At 31.2% G+C, this 23,588-nt stretch overlaps 1 protein-coding gene across 1 annotated transcript in view; it reads right to left on the bottom strand.

The window, feature by feature from the left end:
* Positions 1-16,789, bottom strand: part of LOC143235674 (X-ray repair cross-complementing protein 5-like) — a 31,586-nt gene extending 14,797 nt beyond the window's left edge. The window contains exons 1-8 of the mRNA XM_076473894.1: positions 16,652-16,789; positions 14,326-14,439; positions 12,178-12,364; positions 11,557-11,728; positions 8,729-8,890; positions 6,870-6,984; positions 2,350-2,482; positions 1,328-1,440 (exon numbers count right to left, since the gene is read on the bottom strand). Coding sequence (XP_076330009.1) covers positions 1,328-1,440; positions 2,350-2,482; positions 6,870-6,984; positions 8,729-8,890; positions 11,557-11,728; positions 12,178-12,364; positions 14,326-14,439; positions 16,652-16,666 — 1,011 coding nt within the window. The 5' untranslated portion in view covers positions 16,667-16,789. The remainder of the gene's footprint in view (positions 1-1,327; positions 1,441-2,349; positions 2,483-6,869; positions 6,985-8,728; positions 8,891-11,556; positions 11,729-12,177; positions 12,365-14,325; positions 14,440-16,651) is intronic.
* Between the last annotated feature and the right edge of the window lie 6,799 nt (positions 16,790-23,588).

Below are 23,588 nucleotides of genomic sequence, written 5' to 3'. Positions count from 1 at the left end.
AAGTCTCTAATAACTACCATAAAGTTTCTTTGAAAATAACTTTAAACTTGTCAAGTTTCTGATACATCAAATCCCAGATCTGGTCAATTAGGGTGAGGTCAGGGCTCTTTGTGAGGTCATTGCACCAACTGAATGGCTCCAGTAACTTCTTTCTTAGCTAAATAATTTCTGCATGGATTGGATAAGCTTTTGGGATAATTATCTTCTTGGTGATAATATGCAAACCACTGGGTATACCAAGACAGATCAGTATCTAATGGTACTTACCTTGGACCATTATTCCGTCTATTTTATAAATATCTCCTGTTACCTCAAAAGAAAAACACCCCTGAAAAACAATAACACTGCCTCCCTGATACTTCATGTTAGGTAATATGCACTGAAGTAAGGGTATTTTACTTTTCTTATGCTGGACATATAGCTTATATCCAAATATTCCAAAATTGGACTCATTCATCCATAACACTCTTTTCCAATCATAAACATCCAGTTTTTGTATGTTTTAGCAAATTTCAATCTCTTGACAACATTTGGACATCAAAACAAAGGTTTTTACAAGACCAAATATTCCATTTTCATTGAGTCTTCTTGATATTGTAAATCTACACACTTTTCTGTCATTTGATGCTTGATCATTTATCTTTTGCTTCATTATGTCCAAAAAACTGCATAAACAAAGATACCTAACATCAGTATCATCGAGTTTAGGTGTTCTGCCTCTTCCTTTCCTCTTTTCAAACTTTCCTACATCAGTCTCATGGTCTTAATCTAGGGCATACTTGGCAGTGTACTTTTAAGTCTGCGGCAGTTTGTTGGAGAGTCCAACCAGCATCACAAAGCTTTTATGCAAACTCTCTGCTCTACTGACAAATTCTCTATGCTTTTTGGGCCTTGGCATGAAAACAAAACTTATTATATAATGTTAATTAAACACTGTTTATATCATGGTTTATTTGTGGAGTGTAATTAAACTGATTTTTCTAGCATATATTAGTATCATATGCCAGCTTCTTTCTACATAGTTAAGACACTACATGGGGTACCATGACAGTTATTTCAGACCCCAAATTTGATAAGTATTTTCACCCTGGCTCACTTAGCTTTCAACAAGGATCAGTGAAACATTACCATAGTTTAGAAACTTATATTCTGTGATGGCATGGAATAATAACAATTATTCTTATGTCCTAACACTTTTATGCATATGCATATGTGAAGATACTTTTTAAAACAACTTAAAGATAAATAGTTGGGAAAATATCACTTTGATACTCCAGTCTTATAACCAACCTGTGGTAGAGAGTACAGACTGAAACTGATAACTCACATAGTCCTGTTTTGTAAAGCCTAGAACCTTCAGTCCTTTATCTCCTGTCTTATACTCCATGTTAACTTTATCTTCCTCAGAAAAAGGAACCAAAGTTGTCCCATATCGATATGCTGGAATAAGAAATAAAACCACTTGGTTCACAACACACATCAAAACATGGATTGTGATATCTTTGCAAGTTGGTTCAAATGCATATTAATCATCAAATATAATTCACAGCATAGACATTTTATATCTACTTAAAATGTGTTGCCCACTTTAAAGTGTTTTTCTTTATAGTAATAACTCTGTCCTTGTTTTTGTAATGTAAAGTATATACTGACTACATCTAAACAAATGTGCCAATGGGGGGTTTATGTTCTCTGACAAAATCATTACATAAATGCAGTTTTCTTACAGTTGTTATGACACAACATATAAGAGTATAATTAACATAAAATAACATGTTTTAGTGATGAAGGGAGACATATTCATGTCTTACTGATGAAGGGAGCCATATTCATGTTTTACTAATGAAGGAAGCATATTCATGTTTTACTAATGAAGGAAGCATATTCATGTTTTACTAATGAAGGAAGCATATTCATGTTTTAGTGATGAAGGAAGCGATATTCATGTCTTGCTGATGAAGGGAGCTATATTCATGCTTTACTGATGAAGGGAGCATATTCATATCTTACTGATGAAGGGAGCCATATTATTCATCTGTGCACAGTTACATATAATTTACAATATTTTAGAAAATGTACTTTCATGAATTGTGTTACAAAACTACATTTTCAACAGAAGCATACTCATTATAAAGTGGAATTTCAAACACTGTTTGTTATTAAGACTGCTTTCATGACAGCCAGTGCCTTTATACTTTTACATTTGTTTAATCAGAGGCAAAAAAGTTTCTTTGTAAAGTTTACTGAATCAACAGATTAATGACCCAAGTTTATAATTTGAAACCAAAAGTCAAGAACAAATAAACAGAAATATCTGGTATGTAGAAAATAATAAACCAAATGTACTACCCAGTACAGTATCCTGTTTAAGAACTTCTGTTTGGACTTCATCATTCATATGGTAAGTTGTTTCCCTCAATACTTTAACTTCTGGCCTCTGAGCACATGCTGTTTTCCATGGTTTAAGCTTAAACTCAGATGCCTGTGTATGAAAACATTTCTTTTTTTACTTTAATTCTCCTCTCTGAATTCTATACATAAAATTTTCTATTATCCCACAATATAACTAAGAGCATCCTCTATTTGTTGGGGAAAAAAAAAATCCTTGCTTATTAATCTACAGTACAAATGGTTATGCTGTAAAATTAAATTTCTAATCTCTATTTTATCAATCAAATATATCACTAAAAGTAAGAATTTTGCTTAATGCAGAAAAATTCAAAATTGTTGAAAATCAATATCAGTTTGTAGCTACGAATTAGTATTTTTGAACTGTGAAATAGGTTTCTTGCCAAATGTGGTGATTGTTTAGAAAATCCAAAAACAATCTATAGTTTTGACAAACTTTTGTTTTTATAAAACATCAGCAAAAATTTGGTATTTTTGGCACTTAAATAGCATAAGCTTGGTAGTATACAATCTGTTAGTGTTTGGTGTGAGCCATACCTCAAGATGGTTATCCACTATCAATTATCTGCAATACCTAAGATGTGTATGTGCATGACTGGGATCAGAATGGCTTATCTGTTTAAGAAAGATGATGAGAAAGAATGCAAAAGAAATACTTTTTTTGTTTTGAATTTCTCTCAAAGCTACACAAGGACTACTTGTGGTATCCGTTCCTAATTTAACAGTGTAAGACTAGAGGGAAGGTAGCTAGTCATCATCACCCACTCCTCACTCTTGGACTACTCTTTTACCAAAGAATCGTGGGATTAACCACCACATTATAATGCCCCCGTGCCTGAAAGGGCAAGCATATTTGGTGTGATGGGGATTCAAATCTGTGACCCTCAGATTACAAGTCAAGTGCTCTACCATCTAGCTATGCTGAACCTTTTCAAGAAAGAATGAAGCAATTGAAATGACAAGCTACATGCTAATTTCTTAAAGTAGAAAAAACTCCCAAGTCCATTTCATTTTCCGTCAGAGTTTCCAATGCTTTCATATTTATTGTAATGGACAAACAACAGAATACTTAGAATATTTTACATCTCAAGCTGATATTATGTAAAATATATTGAAACAGAGCACATTTACAGATGGATGTGTGATACTATACTGCAAAACAAATGTCAAGGATCCAGAAAACTATAGCAATAAAAAGAATTGTGCAATATGGTGAATACTTTGGTGAGTATCACAAACCAGTATTAAAAGATCTTTACCCAGTGCTCCAGAAAAATCAGTGATGAGTCTTCTGTACAAGTGATTATATTTGAATGCACTACAACTGACAACAAAGAGTGATCTCACACAACTGAAGAATAACAGTTTGCAACATGAAGTAGTTGCAAAAAAAATAACTCTACCAAAAAGTGTTTGTGCTTTTCTTTGCAGTTCCTTAATTAAAAACACAATAACACTGAGGTAGCCCAAAGAAGTGATTTGTTTCTCTATATAAGATCTTTAATTCAAGACTGGAAAGTATAACCTTTATAAGTTACTGGTAAGTGAAATCATGAATTCAATAATTTTTGAAGAAGCTGATAATGATCCTAGGATGTAAAGCTCAAGTTGTGAACCACTAATAGGCAACAAAACACATACAGCAAGAATTTCAAAGTGATGTTTGAATTAACTCATCTTCAGGAGAAAACTACCAAAATGTATGGGAAAAGAGGAATAAGGTGTTAAGGGGCTATGTTGACGTAGTACACATGGGACAAAGAAGATTCTATAGTCAAAGTTGAGATAATGTAACCCACATTTAGTAACTAATTTTTCTCATCCTTTTAAGAGCCTGCTAGGTATAGTTACAAATCCTTTTTTTATATTCCAATAAAGATAAGAAAACTGGTATTGACTGGCAACATTATACTGGTGATTGTACTATGGAGGTAAATCTTCAGGGAAAAAAACTTAATCAATAATTCACGTATTTCCAAGACTGAACAGCTATTTCTTGTAACACAGATGCAGTCCCTGTGGAAACATGATTCAATATTTCATATGCAACTCCACAAGAGTCAAAGAGAGCAGAGTTTTTTAACATTTCCAACACCAGAGATTGATTAACTGCCTTTATAAATTATTGTGATTCACATATGAATATTATTTTAGTTTTCATTTCTTTCACAAAGCCTAACAGAGTAGTATGTGGTTATGACATATCAATCAATGCCTGTACACCTAATGGTGGTTGAGAAATACTGGATACGTAGAAGGGGAAATAATTACAGACCATAAAACATCTGCACTCACAGAGTGTGCTGGTGTATGAAACTTTTTTCAGAAAACAACCTTCACAGTGAGGAATACACATATAATCTATAACAAATATGGAGAAGTCATCAGAGTGATTTATGCTACAGTAATGTCAAAACACAGGGCTACGAATTTAATATTTCTGTGCTTCTTAAATTTGTAGCCCTGTGTTTTGACAGTAACTTGTGTAAGTCATTGGTTGGAACAACACTTTGACTCATGTGAAGATAAAAACATATGCCACTTTTACTTTGCAAGTTATATATTTATTGTCAATATAACTTAATTTACTGAAGGTGCAGTTGTTTTTGTTTACCAATTTCATTACAACCCTTACATTCATTGTTCATGAATGCATGTTATAAATAGTGTCTACTGTTTTCAAAGTGATTGATCAGACTATCCAGATATCTCGACAATGCAGAAGAAATACTTTATTTCAAGTGCATTAATGAGGTTCACTATTCTTACAAATACCATTTTTCACCATCAGCCAAGTACCAAATGACATGTAATTAGTCAAAAAAAGAAAGTAGCTAAAGTATCCACTGGATTAAAAAACTGTGCATGATAGAAATACTTTCTAACTTTTAAGGTATCATTTCAGTATACACAATTTTACCCAGTACATTTTTACACCATGCATCAAACATACACTGAAATCAAAAAATATTTTACTGCATGCTAAACGCTTGAAAATGTAAGAACTAATGATGTAGAGAAAAACATAAATATGAAGTGAAAAAAACTGAGGAAGTTGACCAAAACAATTGTTGAATTTCCTCTTCTTATTTTAACTATAATTATCTACTGTTTCATTTAAATAACTGAGTTCAACTGAGGATCATTATGTGGTCTTGTTCCTGCAAGTACCTTTGTCTGACACACAGATAATTACAATTATCACCAATGTGTATATTTAATTAATAGTATTTCCAGTTATACCTAATCTATTCGCATATATAATGTTTCATTGAAAGTCTGAGATTTTTTAAAATGAAATCAGCAAATCAAATAAAACTAATTAGTTTATGGACTTTAATGACACTTGGCTAGGCTGTCGTCTTTGTATGTATTTATAATATTCAAGAATAACAAATGTAAACAACTGATTGTACATATTTCATTCTGCATGATAAAACACTTAAAAAATCACTTGTATTAATATGTAATTTAATAAATTTGCATATGTATTATAAACAGCGATTGTTATTCACCAAATTTTAATAAGTCATTCACACACACACAAAAGCATTGATGGGAATTTCCAGTTACATCTTCTGTAACATTGAATTCAAATACTGTTGTCACTAATCTCTAGGGTTTCGGAAAAAAAAACACTTAAATAGATTAAGGGTTAGGTTTTAATACATGTTAATCTCTTATGAGTTTTAAACATAAACTTCAACTTTATAAAAAACAAATATTCTAATGTGTTATTTAACTGCCAATATGTCAATATTTACAACATTAGTTAGACTTTTGATAAAATTAACTTAACAACAAAAACCTAACTTGACATAAGTCTTAATTTCCTCTTCTTGCTGCTTTTATTAGCAAGAAAAAATTTTAACCTAAATATAAAGTCTTATTATTATTATTATAAGAAAATTCATATGGCAGTCATGTTTAACAAATTGCAATCATCAGAGATTACACAAAAATTTTCTGTTACACAGAAAAGAAGTATTCTGAATGCTTTTCTTTGTTCCTAAACTTGTATTCAATAACCTATACTGATTAATGTGAATCTTTATAAAACAATTACAAAGCTGTTTTTAACTTCACAAATTTACTCCAATGTTCTGAGGTTTTCCTGCACCCAAAGTAAATGGAAGTGGTATTTTATTACATACATATACATATGGAAGTAGTATTTTATTACATACAGAATAAAATGGAACATTCTTCCGAGTTTCCTTTTAATTTTTTTTAGTAAACTTCGAGTACTGAGTTTCCAGTGCCTGACAAACCTAAACAGTGATTTGTAATCTCTCACTTTTATTAAACATAAAAAATTCTTATTTTTGCCTTATAAAAATGTTAAAAGCATTTCTTATCAAGAGTAAAGATATATGCATTGAAAAATATTCTACAACATTTTACATAAAAAGAAATCACTAATCTATAAACAAGTTATAACAATAAAAACAATTACTAACCTTAATATAGCCAGTAATTGGAATTCTTAAATTTCTTGCAATCTCGAGAGGACTATTCCAACCAGCTGACTGGACATTTTTTTTCTGGTAATTAGTTAGAGCAGGTAGAGCTTCACTGAAAAAAACAACAACAAAAAATCTTATATTTCCATCTTTAAAAATATCATATTAAAAACATTCCAAACACTCATTTTAACCTGTATTTATCTATTCTATTCAGTAACACACTTGTTTAACCATTTTTTGTAACTAATTAGTATGTAATTAATACTTTAAATAATAGTATACATTTCTTCAAAATTTTAAGGAAATCAGTTGATAGTGACACCATCATAAAATGCCTCTCCAAGACATCCAATGTCTCACAAACTTGCCATTTTTCATAGTTTGTTACAGAGGCTTATCATTGTTTCCGTATCAACTGAATATTATAAAACATTAACAATAAAAGAAATTACTGTCAATACTGGTTATACATCAAATTTAATATACACATTATGGTTTAGAAATCAAAGGCCATTAAACTTAAAATCACCACACACGCATAATGTACTAAATTACAAAAAGCAAAGAAATGGTGTACGATAAGATATATTGGGAAATATTACAAAATGCATAACCCACTAAACAATGACATTTACAGGCAAGCATTCTATTATATCAACAACCTGGCTAAAATAATGTCTACCAACATAGACAAAACTGAATGATATAGTCACAAATACAATTACAAAAACTGTAAAATTTTACATCTGTGAAAAAAAAAAGCAAAACAATCTGGAGATTTTAGAAATAACTATACATATAAAAACAAATCCACAACAGTTCTAAATGACTAAATCAACTAAAGCTCTTCTCCACTTGTCTCAGGGTGAATATCAAGCTTACACCTGATTCTAGAGTTAAACATATAATAACATTTGTTTACTAACTATTTAAGCCTTTTCCTGATCATGTTTCAATTCACGAACTAAAGGTCGTAATATATTCGCAAAATATACAACGATCTTTGCTTCCTTCAGTTCTATTACACATAAAGCTATGTCAAACTATCATCATCTGAAACATTTTTATTTAATTTCCACAATTTTTAGACATGTTATTATGTCCTGAGGTAATGTTCATGCCTAGTATCAGTATTCAATCAAAAGAGGCTCCTAAGTGTGTAGAATGTGCTGAAGAAAGACAAACTTATAAAAGCAAGACAGAAATTTTGAACAATTGTTCTCAATAGTATCTTGTATCTGCTTAGAAAATTTATGTTATTTCATTTAATATTCATATCCTTTTCAAGGCTGTGGAATTTCCAATGTTTCATTTGGAGGTAGTGATTTGATAAAACAACAACAAAAAAACAAATTTAATATTATTTTATTATTAACCATAAAGTTTCATTGTATATACACAATTTCAACTTCTTTGATTTTTCTATTAAGATAAATTAAAAAAATTATATCCAATAACATATTTCTCTTGGTACCTTATTCTTCTGCTTTGATCAGTATTATAAAAAATATCAAAACTAATAATACTTTATCAACCAGCTAGGACTGTGTTCTCACCTTTCACAATGATGTTACCATTACCTGACAAGCGAGCTATTGTAATTTTTGCTGACAATTGTCTTGAACAAGATCAATTTATGCTTATTAAATATAATTTGTTTTTAACATACAGTAAGTTGTTTGAATACGATAAATTTAATATAGAATAAAAATGTATGTGGATCGTCTAAATAGTTTACTGTCACTTACTACATTTGCTAAACATAACTAAATTTATCTAATTTTTTTTATTCTAAAATGGGGTTAAATAAACAAATTACATTTATTGTGTAATGATTATAAGATAATAAACACCTAAAAGAGTAGGCTTCTCCATTTGTTTCATCCAATATCCTTTGAAGTAAAGCTTCTCCTGAAAGTTGTTGTGCGGTTTTAGGTTTCTGATTACGAAGATGATTTCGGTCTTCATGACCGACTTCATCCTCCTTGTTGCCATGACCAAGAGATGTCGGACCACTAAAAAAAAGAAACAAATTTATACAAATTAAACTAAGAAGAGAAGTAAATTTAACTAAATCTGTTTCAATTATGAACAATACAGCTTAGTCAGATATTGTATTTAACAGCTTATATATAATGTTTTGTGTTAAAAATGAGAGAAAATTGGAATTCATTTGTTTCATAAGTTACAATAGTTTCAACAAAAATGATGAAAATATTGAGTGTTATCCAATGAATTTTATAATGTAGCAAATTTTGTAATTTATGCATCAGAAATTTGTGCATGCTATCTTAAGCAGTTTCAACTTAAAGTTGCTAAACTTTGTCTCATGCAAAATATTTTGTTCAGCATCACTGGAGAGTTTTGTCCAGGTCACAAAGTTTCCAAAATCTATTATAACTGACACTCTTTTTAACAATTTTCTATAGTCAGACAATTTATAACTCATCTATAACATTTAACCATCATTAAATGTGTGACTGGTTCACGTACTTTTGGAATGTAGAGATTTATGAGACAATATAATTTTCTGTTATTATTTAGCATGTAATAACAAAAATATATTTAAATAATAACTGTATAAACATTAGCTACATTCTGAAAAATGCTGAATTCAGAACACTAAGTCAAAAGTCCTATTATCATAAACAATTTTATAAATTATGGTGTATAATGGTAAACCCAATTCTTTTAGTGAGACAAAAGCATAACAATCAAGTGACATTTTTAACAACCAGTAATAAAAAAACCAACTCAAACTACTTTTGTAAAGCATGAAAAGACTTTAAATTTAGTATTTAAGGAGAAATTATTCAACATATTTGGATTATAATAGTCAACAGAATATTGCTGCGTGTGCCTTTTAGTAAAAATCCATACTGAATTTGGGTATAAATATACAAGTTATATTTTATTGTTTCATTGGACTTTTACTTCTAGCTTTAGGATTTTTAAGTTTAATATTTGAGTGTTTAGTCACCAAATGACTGACAACCACTTTTGTTTCCCTCAATTCTTCTGATATAATACTATTTAGTGATGCCCCAAATTATCACCATCTAAGATATTTCTCTTTAATTTCCATAATTTTTAGAAACGCATCATGCTTAGTATCAGTATTGAATCAAATAAAGATAAAAAACAACACTATATGAGACATTTAGGAAAGTAACTATGGTATGTGCAACAATCATTTCTTTAAGATAAAACACAATTTTAAATAAATACTTTCACTATGACCTCCACTATGATTGTATGTGATGGCTTTGCTTCATATGACAATTAGTAAGAAAGCAGTATCAAGTTATTATTACAGGTAAATATGAAGTTACATGATTTAATGTCTTTTACTGAAACAAGTAATGCACAGAGCAGGGCCACCTTCATATTCATCACAGTATGTGAACAATTTTCAGGTCTTTCTCTCTGCTTCTTTTGCAGTCATTGTCTTTCTCATTTCACTGCAGCAGCCAATGCATCTTTTACAAATTATTCTGTTAGACTTATCATTTTCAGAGTAAGACTAAATACATTCTTAGGTCCCAAGTGACCCACTCGTGGTTTGTGGGTCAGAAATGACCTTTACAATGTCTTTGACTCTATCCTAACAAGATAAAAAAAAATTTATTCTCTTCCTAGAAAAGTAATTGTAAAATGACTAGAGGAACTCTGGAAAGTAGCAGTCAAAACTCATCCTTGTACACTACTTTAGAAGCCACAAGTAATAATTGGAAAATGCAGAGTTTAAGATATATTTTTGTCTTAAGTAACAAATCAAAGGCAATGGTTTATATAAACTAGCAATAATACTATTCTTCAGGCAGCTATTTGTGCTAGTAGTTACTACTCATTCATACCTTACTGAGAAAACTAGAAAAATGCAAACATTTTCAAAGGATTTTTCTGGGAAATGTTCAGATTATGATTGTGTTTTTCTAATGTTTTTATATATTAAAAGAGGTTCTCTTTATTGAAATATAACAATTAAGAACTCCCTTCTTTCAGCACTATATTTACAAATTACATCACTTAAAGATGTAATTAAAACCAGAGATTAACTCCTAGTTAAAGTTGTGTTCTTGTTGAGAGTTGAATACTTTTATTTAAAAATGTGTTCTGTAATAATGAAATGGTTGTTGCACTTACTTTAGTTATTTTCATAATTGTTTGAATCTTGAATACCCATAGTGTGAACTTTTGTTTGTGGTGCCATTCAATAGATGACACTATATTGCATTTATTATTTAAATCACAATACATATGAATACACACACACACGACATCCACTTAGTAATATGTATTTATATACTTACACACATATACCTATATATATACATTAGATAATCTAAATTTTAACAAAGACCTATAGTTAGTTAAATTTGAATAATAATATTAAGAACATTTCAAAATATTGTCAAAAAAGAAAAATACCTCAGTTGTGTTCTTAAGGGTCTGATGGAAACAAGTAGTATTATTTTTTTGTTGTTTGCAGTGCAAGGTATTCTAAACTTAAGTTTTATTTCTAAATCAGTTTTCCAATATAACGAAAAAATAAATTAGATTTTTTTCACATACAACAATGATATTGCCAACTAAGCAAGATTTTTTAAAAACTATTTTTGTAATTAAGTTATTTGTTAATTCCAAAATGTAACAAATATTTAATAAATAAAATACTCACATAACATTTACTTCCATTCCTGTTTTCTTGATCCCGTTGATAATTACATCCACTTGGTCAGGAGAATACTCACTGGAAAAGTTAGAAAATAGTAACAGCCGTTGCCCTGCAAATTTCTGGCCCTGTGTCTGATGCATGAGGACATCCATTCCAATAATGATTCCATCAACAACTAGGTTCAAGCTTAGGAAACTTATAATTAGTTTGTCTAAAATCATTGCTGGGGTTCAGTTTATTTTTTTGGTAATTTTGTTCTAAGTGACAATACTGGTTATGTTTAGAGTAAAAATAAAAAAATGTAGTTCTGTTTTGTAACAAAACTAAAATAAACCAATATTTTAACTTAGAAAAATTGTACAATATTACTAAAACTCCAAATTTTTTATTTGTTCAGAAAGAATATTTTATTTACATATAACAAAACAACTAGTGACTAATAACACATTACCCCCCATCTGAAAACTCCAAAGAATTTTTTTGCTAAAATTAATATATACACACTACTCACAATCTGCTGACAAGTAAATTTCTATCCTTACAATGGTAATTTAATATGCAAAATCAAATATCAAAGAATGAACTTTTTCTTCTTGTTTCAACGCACACAAATGAAATGGATACAGTCAGCCGACACCATGCTCACTTCAATATCTTGTACAAATTGCAAAAGTTTCCAGTCTGCCTGCTTCAGGTTTTGTGCAACTGTGATGTGACAGTACTCTCCACTTTCAGTGTCAGCTAGATTATTTGCTGTCTCTTCAGTACCCAGAAGCACGAGTGCAAACTCATCTTTAGATTCTGAAAATATCTAAAGCATAGCATGAAATTTAGATACACAATTCTTTCTACAGAGAATGATAATTTCTTAAACTTCAAAATAAAATTGGTGTCAAAACAGTGCTGATGTTATAAACATCTACAATTTAAAAGCTCAATAAGACACTGGTTTTTGTTAATAGTTGTTTATTACTGTAACTGTAGTAATACATCCTCTGGTAAGGTACTATTATTGTATAGAAGGAAGTATCAGTTAATTGGTGGAATTAAACAGTTTTGATTAAAAAACTCACAAAATAAAAGAGGTAATACGATACAATTTTGGTAAGAGTAATTTACTTAACTCTAAGAATCATTGGTTAATCCATGAAAAAGAAAGAGTATAGCAAAAAACTGCATAATTGGTATAATAGTAAAATACAGTACACAATAAAATATTGCACAAGAGGGGAAGTAATAAGGTTTATCAGTTCTTAAAATTAGGCATAATGTACACAGGTCTTGTAATTTCAATTCATACCGGATCATGTAAATAGATTGTTATACCAGCAAGTACGAACTAAATTCTACTTTTACTAGATTGTACTGATAAAATGTATTACACTAATAAAGAATGTTAATAAGACAACACATCATTATACTTAAAACATTTAATAAATACTGAACAGAAGCTAGTTTACCCTTTCACAATGAACTTGGAATAAATTATATAAATTAAGTATTTATACTATTACTTTTGATGCAGTATGTGTATTTTCACATAATTTGGTAAACTTCAAGTAAAGATTGCAAGATTTTTGTACGTTAAAATCAGATTTTTTATTAAAGTGTTTTTACTGAAGATTTATTTGTGAAAATAGTCTGTTTGGTTAATAGTCTGAGTGCAAAGTAATTTTCATGTTATGATTAAAAAAAACTTATTTTTTGTCCCCAAAATTTCAAATATTATTTGTGTAATCTCTAAAACTTTCTAAATACATTTCAAACATTTGTTTTCAGTAGAAAAAAATTAACTGAATGAGTTAAATTCAGTATAATTTAAATTATACATTATATATAACAGTAAATAAATTAATTCAGCAAACAATTATATCTTCTAATTACAATGATCTTTGTACTTGTTTACAACTTACTGTAGGTTGCTAAACCTTTTAAAAGTTCACAACTAGAGGATGTGAAGCAAAAATGTTTTTAGGTTTTATACATACATTTGAAATAACCATAAAATCATAAATAGCTATATCATTACCACAGAATTCTACTATAATTTACCAAGCTTAGTAACTAAGCTACATTTTGTCTGAAAAATTTATTATTTTGAGCAGATTAAAAACATAACCTATCTACTTGAAATCTTGGTTCAAAAAAATGAGATGACTTCTAAGAACTTTAAAATGCTGAGGAAATCATGAGAGGGACATTCTAAGCTTTTGATTGATTATTCAGATCATGCATTGAAAGGACCATTCCCAAAAATGTGTTTGGTGCAATACATAAGCCAGATCTCAGTAAAATAAAAAGATACAAGGTTCTTATTTTATATTCTAACTTATTAATATCAGTAATATAAGAGTCTAATTTGTATAAAACTACAGTATTTGTATTTGGACATCACAAACATACAATCTGAACCAATGCTCCATTCAATATACCATGTGACACACAAAAAATTGATATTTAGGTGTTCTTGTAATATATACTTTTAAATTAAGAACTTATCTAATATTCTAAAATTTGAATCATAACCTATAGTTTAATACTAAACTTATCAACATAAATTCATAAAATAGTAGTTCAATAAAATTGTTAATGCAATAACATGGCCTTTGACCCATACCTCTCACAATAGGGTTAATGCAATAAAACTTAGATCTAAACTTTAGAAATGCTCACTTTTATTACATGGTATCTACCATCTCAAGGATATCAAATCTGAAATGTTGAAACCATTGTAGTCATGTTTAAACAGAGTTCTTTTAGATGGAAACTTACTCTTCTTTGAAGAACCATTCCAATACAAGCTTTCGCTTGTTGTAATGATGTAGGACCATCTTCTTCACCATCATTCATTCCAGGTCCAACATCAAGAAGAATCACTACTGCTTCCTGAAAGACAAAGCATCAAACAAGTAGCCTAACAAGACATTTTTTGTACTACGATTAATTAGGAATATTTCTTTATTATATCATGACCAATAACTATGACTGACTGATCTTTCTTTCATCGATTCTAGAGTCAATGTATGCACAAACAACAGGAAGAATAGATATTTTGACCTTTAGCCTCCTGACCTAAATACATATCATTTGTAAGAAATTTCACTGAAAAGGAGTTAGTGAGCCATGTAAAATTATCCTTATATTTGTCAAGTTTTCACACCTGCAACAAAAGTCAATGGTAAGATTATATTTTACAAGTTTTCACACCTACAAGAATCAACGGTAAGATTATATTTGGACCAAAGAAGAAACAATGGTTACAAAATGACTTAAACATTTTACACAAGTTATATAATTATTATAGTTATTCTTTTGTCAAAAGCAACAAGTAACCTTAATTGTTTTCTTATTTCTTGAATAACCTGCACATGATTCTCATGGCAGAATAGTACAGAGAAAGCAAAATGTTGTTGTTAACAAAAGCCTGAAATTTTTATCTGAGAATTTGCCATTCTTGCCAACTTTTGAAAACATCAATGGTGAATTTTTATGTGGTATTTCTTATACAAGCTGGGCATCATATTAGAATTTAACAAATAAAATACAGAACAAGTATTTATATCAAACGATTTATATGCATATAACAATACTGACATCAATAAATCTAAACAAAAACACAGTAACTATTCTCATTTCAAATAGTTATTATTTATAACTATAGAAAATATATAATTTTTAAATAATTTTCTGCCCAAACAAAGTACAGTTTTATTTGTTAAATACCTATTATCCCTTGAAAATATAATTTTTTTGTCTTGTTTATCACATGACTTTTCTCCTCCTTTGTCAATGGTTTTACTATTTCAGTCTTTTGTTTCTATCCCTTTTATGATGTCCCAGCATTTGTTGTGAACAACTGTTATTGAATCTTTACTTTGAAAGATTGCATGCGAAAATCATTAAAAAATTTTTTATAGTTCTAATTTAATAGTGATATTATACCTTGAGTAAAGAAGCACATTATGCTAACACAATAATAGGTACTCAAACAACAATTTCAAATTCACAAATACAACATTCCTTACAGATCTATAATATCTATCATAGTCTCACCCTTACAAAATCTTGCTAAAATTTTAGTTATAAGATTAAACTCTTGACTTCAAACCAATCTATATTCTCTCAAAATTTCAAACTAAATTATAGATACACTATTATCTTTCAACAAAATCTTTATCCAACTCAATACTGGTTGAGGAAGCCTTACACTGTCTAAAAGAAAAACCAGGAAAACCTTCAACAGAACACTTTATCAACCTCACTAAATATTTCTTACATGACACTTATTCTATACGGGGAAGCCAGTTTTGTAAACAAAATAATGGATTTGCAATGGAATCCACTCTTTTATATTTACTGAATAACCTCTAAATGTTTGTTCTGGAAGAACTGTTTGGAAACACCCATACTCATCAAGAAACCAAAAATCTGGATAGATATATAGTGCAGTGGTTCCAAAATCTTTAAGTCTGAACCTTACTTGACGTGAATAAAAGAATTTGAAGTCTCCAACCTATAACATTAACATGGTGATTAAAAACACTTCTGTAATAAAAACAGTAACATCCCCTTTCAATATATTGCTTACTTAATCCAACATAATTTTTATCAGCTTATTGATTATTTAGAATTAAAATTAATTTAGCATCTTTGTTTTTGGCTTATTTTTCTACTTCGTTCTTCATTATAATTTATATTAATTTTACTATATTTAACAGTATTCGTATCAACGTATAATTACCAAAGTGATAGCCGAGATAAAGGAGTAGAAAACTCTAACCACAATAACTGACTTGTTCACTAGATTCAATTAAACACAATCTGCTTAGTTATTTTCACGAAAAGATATTAATCATAGAGTCCGCCAAAAACTTGACGTTACGCGCCTAAGCTGGATACTAGTCTACAAACGGCTGACTCCAATAAAGTTTGCTCGTTTTGATGTCTAACCAACCACAAAATCTTAATCATATAAGCAATTTCAGTATTTTATTAAATAGTCATATTGAAACATCTTAAGCTATAAAAGTCACAAAATCATTTGATAATAATATCATAATAATATAAATGTTATAAAACTACGAGACACATGTCTCACCTTGTTTGCTGCCATCGTTATACATCTGACCTCTAGGGAGAAAATAATTGTTACAATTTAAACGCCGAAAGCTGCGAAACATTAGTAAGTTATTGACCTAATACTTGTGATAAAACGCACGAAAATTGCCGCTTGTTAATGGCGTAAGATGCTTAAAAAAATTATATTCAGTCAACAAAAGATAAATACAATTAGAAAATTTCTAGACAATGATATCAGTATATAAAAATATTATTGTTATTAACATAAAGGAGTGCTGATATTTATGAAAATGCAATATTGGGAAATTTGTAAGTATACTGATCAAATCAGAGATATTATGGTCAATTAACTATTAAATCATCATTGTGTACTTAAACAAAACAAACAAAGAATTAGTCCATATGGAACTTAAAGAGAATATTAACCACATAAACAAAATGAATGACCATTTGATGGGATAGGATGTAATATAAAATAATGAAAATATTGCATGAGATAGGAAACTGTTCTTTGTGACTAATATACAGCTGTAATTTTTTTCAATGTTGTAATTGTTTTGGAATTTCGCACAAAGCTACTCGAGGGCTATCTGTGCTAGCCGTCCCTAATTTAGCAGTGTAAGACTAGAGGGAAGGCAGCTAGTCATCACCACCCACCGCCAACTCTTGGGCTACTCTTTTACCAACGAATAGTGGGATTGACCGTAACATTACACGCCCCCACGGCTGGGAGGGCGAGCATGTTTAGCGCGACGCGGGCGCGAACCCGCGACCCTCGGATTTCGAGTCGCACGCCTTACGCGCTTGGCCATGCCAGGCCCAATGTTGTAATTTATGTGTTTCTTTGTTACATGCATATTGTTTAGTACAAGGATATATAGGTTGTTTTACATAGTTCCCATATGGAACACAGCGGCACACAAATGAGTTTCTAACTTTAACATTCTTTCATAGACAAACTAAGTAAAATGAAGATTAAGTGCCTTCTTGTCTGATTCTCTTACATGAATAACAACGTGGTTTTTAATCGCATAAAAGTTGTGAATATATTCGCCCATGATCTTCGTTAACTGTTGGCCAGTTGATCTAACAGGCACTAATCACTTTTTTCGTGTGTCAGGAATGTGAGGGTTTATTTACATATTTAAGAAAGTGTTAGAACATGGGAGTGCAGCTTTCAATGCTTAACCGCTTTTGTTTTCAATTTTACTGTCGTTTTATTAAATAATTTATCTTCCTTACCACAAGCATCTGGTCTTCAATTATGAATCATTTCGAGTTATTTGATTTTCTTGGATTCTCTTTGGATGAACTTCAGATACATTTATAGCTTCTTTGTTTTCGTAGTATTCGCCATTCTCAACCTTCGTCACCTAATTATCTTCATCTCGGTTAGAGTTCTTTTTTTAATAACTTGTTTAATAATTTGATACTCTCAACTAAAAGGACAGAAGAGTCTTGAAATTTCAAAATTTAAAAGAATTAAGTAACAATGAATAATATAAAATGTGAATATGTAAAATAAACTTATAAATATTAAATATTAAAACTCATAATAATAAAAAATAAAAAATAAAATATTTACACAAGTAAATTTAAATAATAAATATACAATAAAATAGTGTAATTTAAAATTCCGAAAATAGTTAAATTTATTATTATAATAATTAAAAGCTTCCACTACTGCAATGCTATAAATACTATTATTTGAACATAAGTTATAAGGAGAAACATGCGTTCACGATTTCGTTATTTTGTCTTTGCTAATTATTATATATATATTATTGGCTCAGCATAGCAAGGTGGTTAAGGCATTCGACTCATAATCCGAGAGTTGCGGGTTCGTATCCCCGTCGTACCAAACACGATCGCCCTTTCAGCTGTCAGGCGTTATAACGTTACAGTCAATCCCACTATTCGTTGGTGAAAGAGTAGCTCAAGAGCTGGCGGTGGGTGGTGATGACTAGCTGCTTTCCCTCTAGTCTTACACTGCCATATTAGAGACGGCTAGTGCAGATAGACCTCTTGTAGCTTTTTAGTTAACATTAGTTTCACTTCTCACCATATGTAGAATAAATGTTTCTCAGTCGACTGTCTGAACATCACCTGAAAAGTGGCAATATTTTAACTCCCTGATGTTTCCTCAGATCAATTTGTTGTATGACAAATGAAACGTGATAGGAAATACCAGAGATTCTTAGAGTTAAAATATAATGGAAAAATAAGCGATAAATAATGTGAAGATGAAAATAACCCGTGAAATAGTTAAATTAAACGATATTAATTGGTTTTAAACATGAAAGAAAAATAATTTGAAAATATGTCTTTCACAAGAATTTCCATTCCCACGTACTTACTTTAACGCTTTCAACTTGGAAACAATTATATTAAAAAAAAGACAAAAAGGCTTAAGATATGAAAAAGTAGTGACATTAATACCTGATTTTATTTTGTGTGTGTGATGCACTGAACAACTGCCCGTCATCAGAATCCATTTGAGATATGGATGTGTTTAAGCGCTCTATAAGCATAATTTATTTCGCATGATTACTACTGTTACCCATGAAAATGTTACATGTGACATTCACGAAGCTCAAAGTGGGGGGAAGCGGCCACACGGGAAGTTCAGCTACTTCAAACTGATAAATGTAGTTTTATAGCTTGATTACAAATGTTAAAATATGTTACAGTAGTAACGTAGTTTAGGAATATACCATGGGTTTCTTTTTCTGTTCTAAATATGTCGAGTTTTTCTATTAAGAAGTGGTTAGAAACAGTTAAGTTGATATTGTTTCGAGTTATGTGATATTGAATGCCGCGTTGGGTAAATATGAGTTTTCTTTCAAGCTAGAAACTTTACATTCAGTTTGTCTTGACCCGGTCTTCAATGGGTCTTCAACTGAAGAAATGTCTTGAATAAATACCTGTCCAACACAAGTAAGTGTACAGACCACGTTTTTGTCTTTAATTGATAATAATTGTTTTACACATTGTTTTCAGTCTGTTTATACCTTAGCTTAAACGCAGCCAGTAAAAATTTAACACTTTTCTGTAATATTATTTCTTGATTTAATATTCAGACAGTAAAAGTTTAACGCTGTTCTGTAATACCGTATTTTGATGTGAACTTCAACCAGTAAAGCCCCCCTCCCGCCAGTAGCACAGTTGTATGTCTGTGAACTCAAACCTCTAGAAACTAGGTTTCAATATCCGTGGTGGACAGATCACAGGTATCCCTCTTTGTAGTTCTATGTTTAATATCAAACAATCAATCAACCAATAAACGTTTAACACTGTTGCGTAATACCATGTCTTGATCAAATCTTCAGTTAGTAAAAAATTACCACTTTTCTGTGATACCATATCTTGATCTGATCTCCAGTCAGTAAAAATTTAATTATGTTCTCTAAAATCACATCTTGATCTAATATTCCGTTTTGCAAATTTATCGAATATAGCTCCAAGTTAATTAATTTCACCCCAATATACCAACAGTAAACATTTTAATTAATTCTCTGGTAGCGTAAGTGGGCCCATGAAGGCCCTAAAATAACAATATTTTTCTTTCTCTCCTCACAGCCTAACCCAACTATGCGAAAAATAATCCCAAACTAAATAATACTGACCAATTAAACACAGAGATGCAATTAATTCATGAAACAGGCCCGGCATGGGTAGGTGGGTTAAAGCGTTCGACTCGTAATCTGAGGGTCGCGAGTTCGAATCCCAATCGCACCAAACATGACCGCGGGGGGCGTTATAATGACACAGTCAATCACAGTATTCCTTGGTAAAGTAGTATCCCAAGAGTTTGCGGTAGGTGGTTATGACTAACTGCCTTCCCACTAGTCTTACAGTGCTTAATTAGGGACGGTTAGCGGAGATAGCCCTCGTGTAGCTTTGCGCAAAATTCAAAACAAACCAATCCTTGAAACATTTATGCTTTCACAACTGTCAAATAATTTAATTTTTGTTTAATCGTTTGTAGTTGAGCACAAAGGTACAAAATGGACTGATTGTACTGTGCCCACTACCAGTACAGAAACCCGAATTTTAACATTACAAGCCCATAGACTTATCTTTGAGCTATTTCGTAACAGTTCTTTGACAAACACACAAAATACAAAGTATTTCTAGAAAGAATTGTGTTAGAAAACATTTTCTCTTCCGACCCTCCACTTTACGATTGTGTCAACCACAGAACTGTGCTTGTTTATGATCAGTTTACAACATCACTGTTGCATTCAACTACTCTTGTGATGTGTGCTTCTTAAGTGATACAGAAAGGTCTGGCTACTAATTTTTAAGAAGAGCCTTTCACATGTTTCAGTTATACGTCATGCAGGCCTCTTGGTCAAAAGTTAAAACAGATGTGCACAAATATCACCTCTATTAAATTATCCCTTTAAACTTATGGAGGTTGAAAATTAAGATCGAATTCCACCAGAGGATGACTTTTATTTATTTAAATTTTGCAAATTTACTCAAAGGTTATCAGCACTACACGTCCCTAATTTCGTAGTGATAGAATAGACATAAGGTAGCCAGACAACAACACCCACCACAAACTTTTGGGGCACTCTTGTCAAACTGAAGAGGATATAATTTCTTCTTTTTTTGTAGGTGGTTAGGGGATGTGAACACCGGAACTTCAACTCCACAACCTGACAAGATAACCAATAGGTGGCGTTCAGTCTGCCAGATTGTAGGACATTCAATACCAAATACTTTTAATCATAAACGATACTTCCAAACAAGGTACTCGCACACAACCACACATTCAAACGAGAACCAAACTGGGTCTCATGGTTAAGCTAATGAATAGCAATTACTTATATCACGATGCTAGTAAAAGGACCTATGTATTTAAGAATCCTACTAATGATCAGAAAACTCCAGCTTCAAGAAACTTTCCGATGAGAACCCATTTACCACGGACGAGCAGAAACAAGTTGAGACACTCAACACGCAGGGCAAGCCAAATGCCATAAGTGCCAAAATATTTTACTTCATTACCTAAAAATGACATACATGATTGCCAAAGATGATTTGGTTTGTTTTGAATTTCGCGCAAATCTACTCGAAGGCTGTCTCCGCTAGCCATCCTTAATTTAGCAATGTAAGACTAGAGGGATAGAAACTAGTCTTCAGCACCCGCCACCAACTCTTGGGCTACGCTTTTACTAGCAAATAGTGGAATTAATCATCACGTTATCACGCCCCCACAGCTGAAATGGCGAGTATGTTTGGTGTGACGTAGATTCGAACCCGCAATCCTCAGATTACGAATCGAGTGCCTTAACCACCTGGCCATGCCGGGCCTACCCAAAATGTCCAACAGTTTTAATATGTAAATAAACCATTTTAATCAATTACTTAATCATCGTAATGCTATTTATAGCCATTAATACTTGAAGTAATTCATCACTCAAGCAAGTATATTGTTTTAGGTTAGGCTTTTATTTTATTTGGACGTTTGTATTGTTGTTAAATAGACGGTAATCTGAGGGTCGCGGGTTCGCATCCTCGTCGCGCCAAACATGCTCGCCCTTTCAGCCGTGGGGGCGTTATAATGTGACGGTTAATCCCATTATTCGTTGGTAAAAGAGTAGCCCAAGAGTTGGCGGTGGGTGGTGATGACTAGCTGCCTTCCCTCTAGTCTTACACTGATAAATTAGGGACAGCTAGTGCAGATAGCCCTCGAGTAGCTTTGTGCGAAATTCAAGAAACAAACAAACAAACAATAGACGGAGTCATCACGTCACCTGACGGGTGTGGCTTAACGATCAAAGCTTTTAGAACGATTTGAAAAGTATGACAAAATAAGTCACATCACAGTAGATAGTGACTAAATATCAAATTAGTGAGTTAATTAGTCAATTTGTCGATTACTTTCAACTAGTTTGTCTGTTAATTCAAGTCTGTAAATGTTGAGCTTGTGTTTCGACAAGAAAAAAGGAGAAAGTACCATAGATATCAGCAAGCAAGTGAAATTGTTGTCTTAGCGTTAACTGTGAATTTGGTCCTATCAGTGAACATTAGCAAAGTTAACTTGTGATACCTGAAGTTAAAAAATATAATTCTTTCGTTATCTTTCAGTGGACTGAGCTTTTCTTTCTTTATTTTTCCCTAATTATCCAAAAGAACCTGTTCAACAATAGGAAATATTGTTCTTTAATAGATTGTTTAGGCAAAGTTTCATCAGGAAATATTGTTACATTATCGTAAGTATTTGAATAAAAGAAAAGTGCATGTATTTTACACATAAAAATGTACACTTTTAAGCTTACATTTATAAGTAGAGTGCATAACATTATCAAGAATAATGTTTACTTAAATTGTAACATAAATCAACCCTCCAAAACAAAAACATCGTATTCCAGAGGATCTGAGTTACATCTAACAGTTCTGTTCTGTAACAGCACAGAAAAGAAATAACAAAATGAAAACACTTATCCTGGTGATGGCATCAACCATTCTACTATCTTCAGAATTTAGACATATCTCTTCTGGTCCTCTATTGGGTCAGCAGTAAGTTTGAAGGCTTATATGCTAAACACCAAGTTTCAATACCTGTGGTGAGCACAGTACAGATAATTCATCGTATAGCTTTGCGCTTTATTAACAACAAAAACAAAAAGCCTATTATGTTTCGTGTCATAATAACTATTCAAAGTCCAGAAAAATTGGAACAGTCTTCAACAGGTAACATTTTTATATAACGTTGATTTTTTTATTAAATACTATAACTTAATTAAAATTCTCAATATAAATGTTTGTTTTGTTGAATTTCACAAAATTACTCAAGAGCTACCAACGCTAGTCATCCCAAAGTTTGAAATGACAAACAAAATGAAAGACAGCTAGTCAATAACGTCTACTGGCACTCTTTACCAACGAACAATAGGATTAATCATCTCATTATAGTGCTAACATTGCTGAAATGGCAAACATGT

This window comes from Tachypleus tridentatus, chromosome 12 (assembly GCF_004210375.1).
Source record: "Tachypleus tridentatus isolate NWPU-2018 chromosome 12, ASM421037v1, whole genome shotgun sequence".
NCBI lineage: Eukaryota > Metazoa > Arthropoda > Merostomata > Xiphosura > Limulidae > Tachypleus > Tachypleus tridentatus.
The sequence above is the reverse complement of the archived record's forward strand: the minus strand, read 5'-3'. Positions and strand labels throughout refer to the sequence as shown.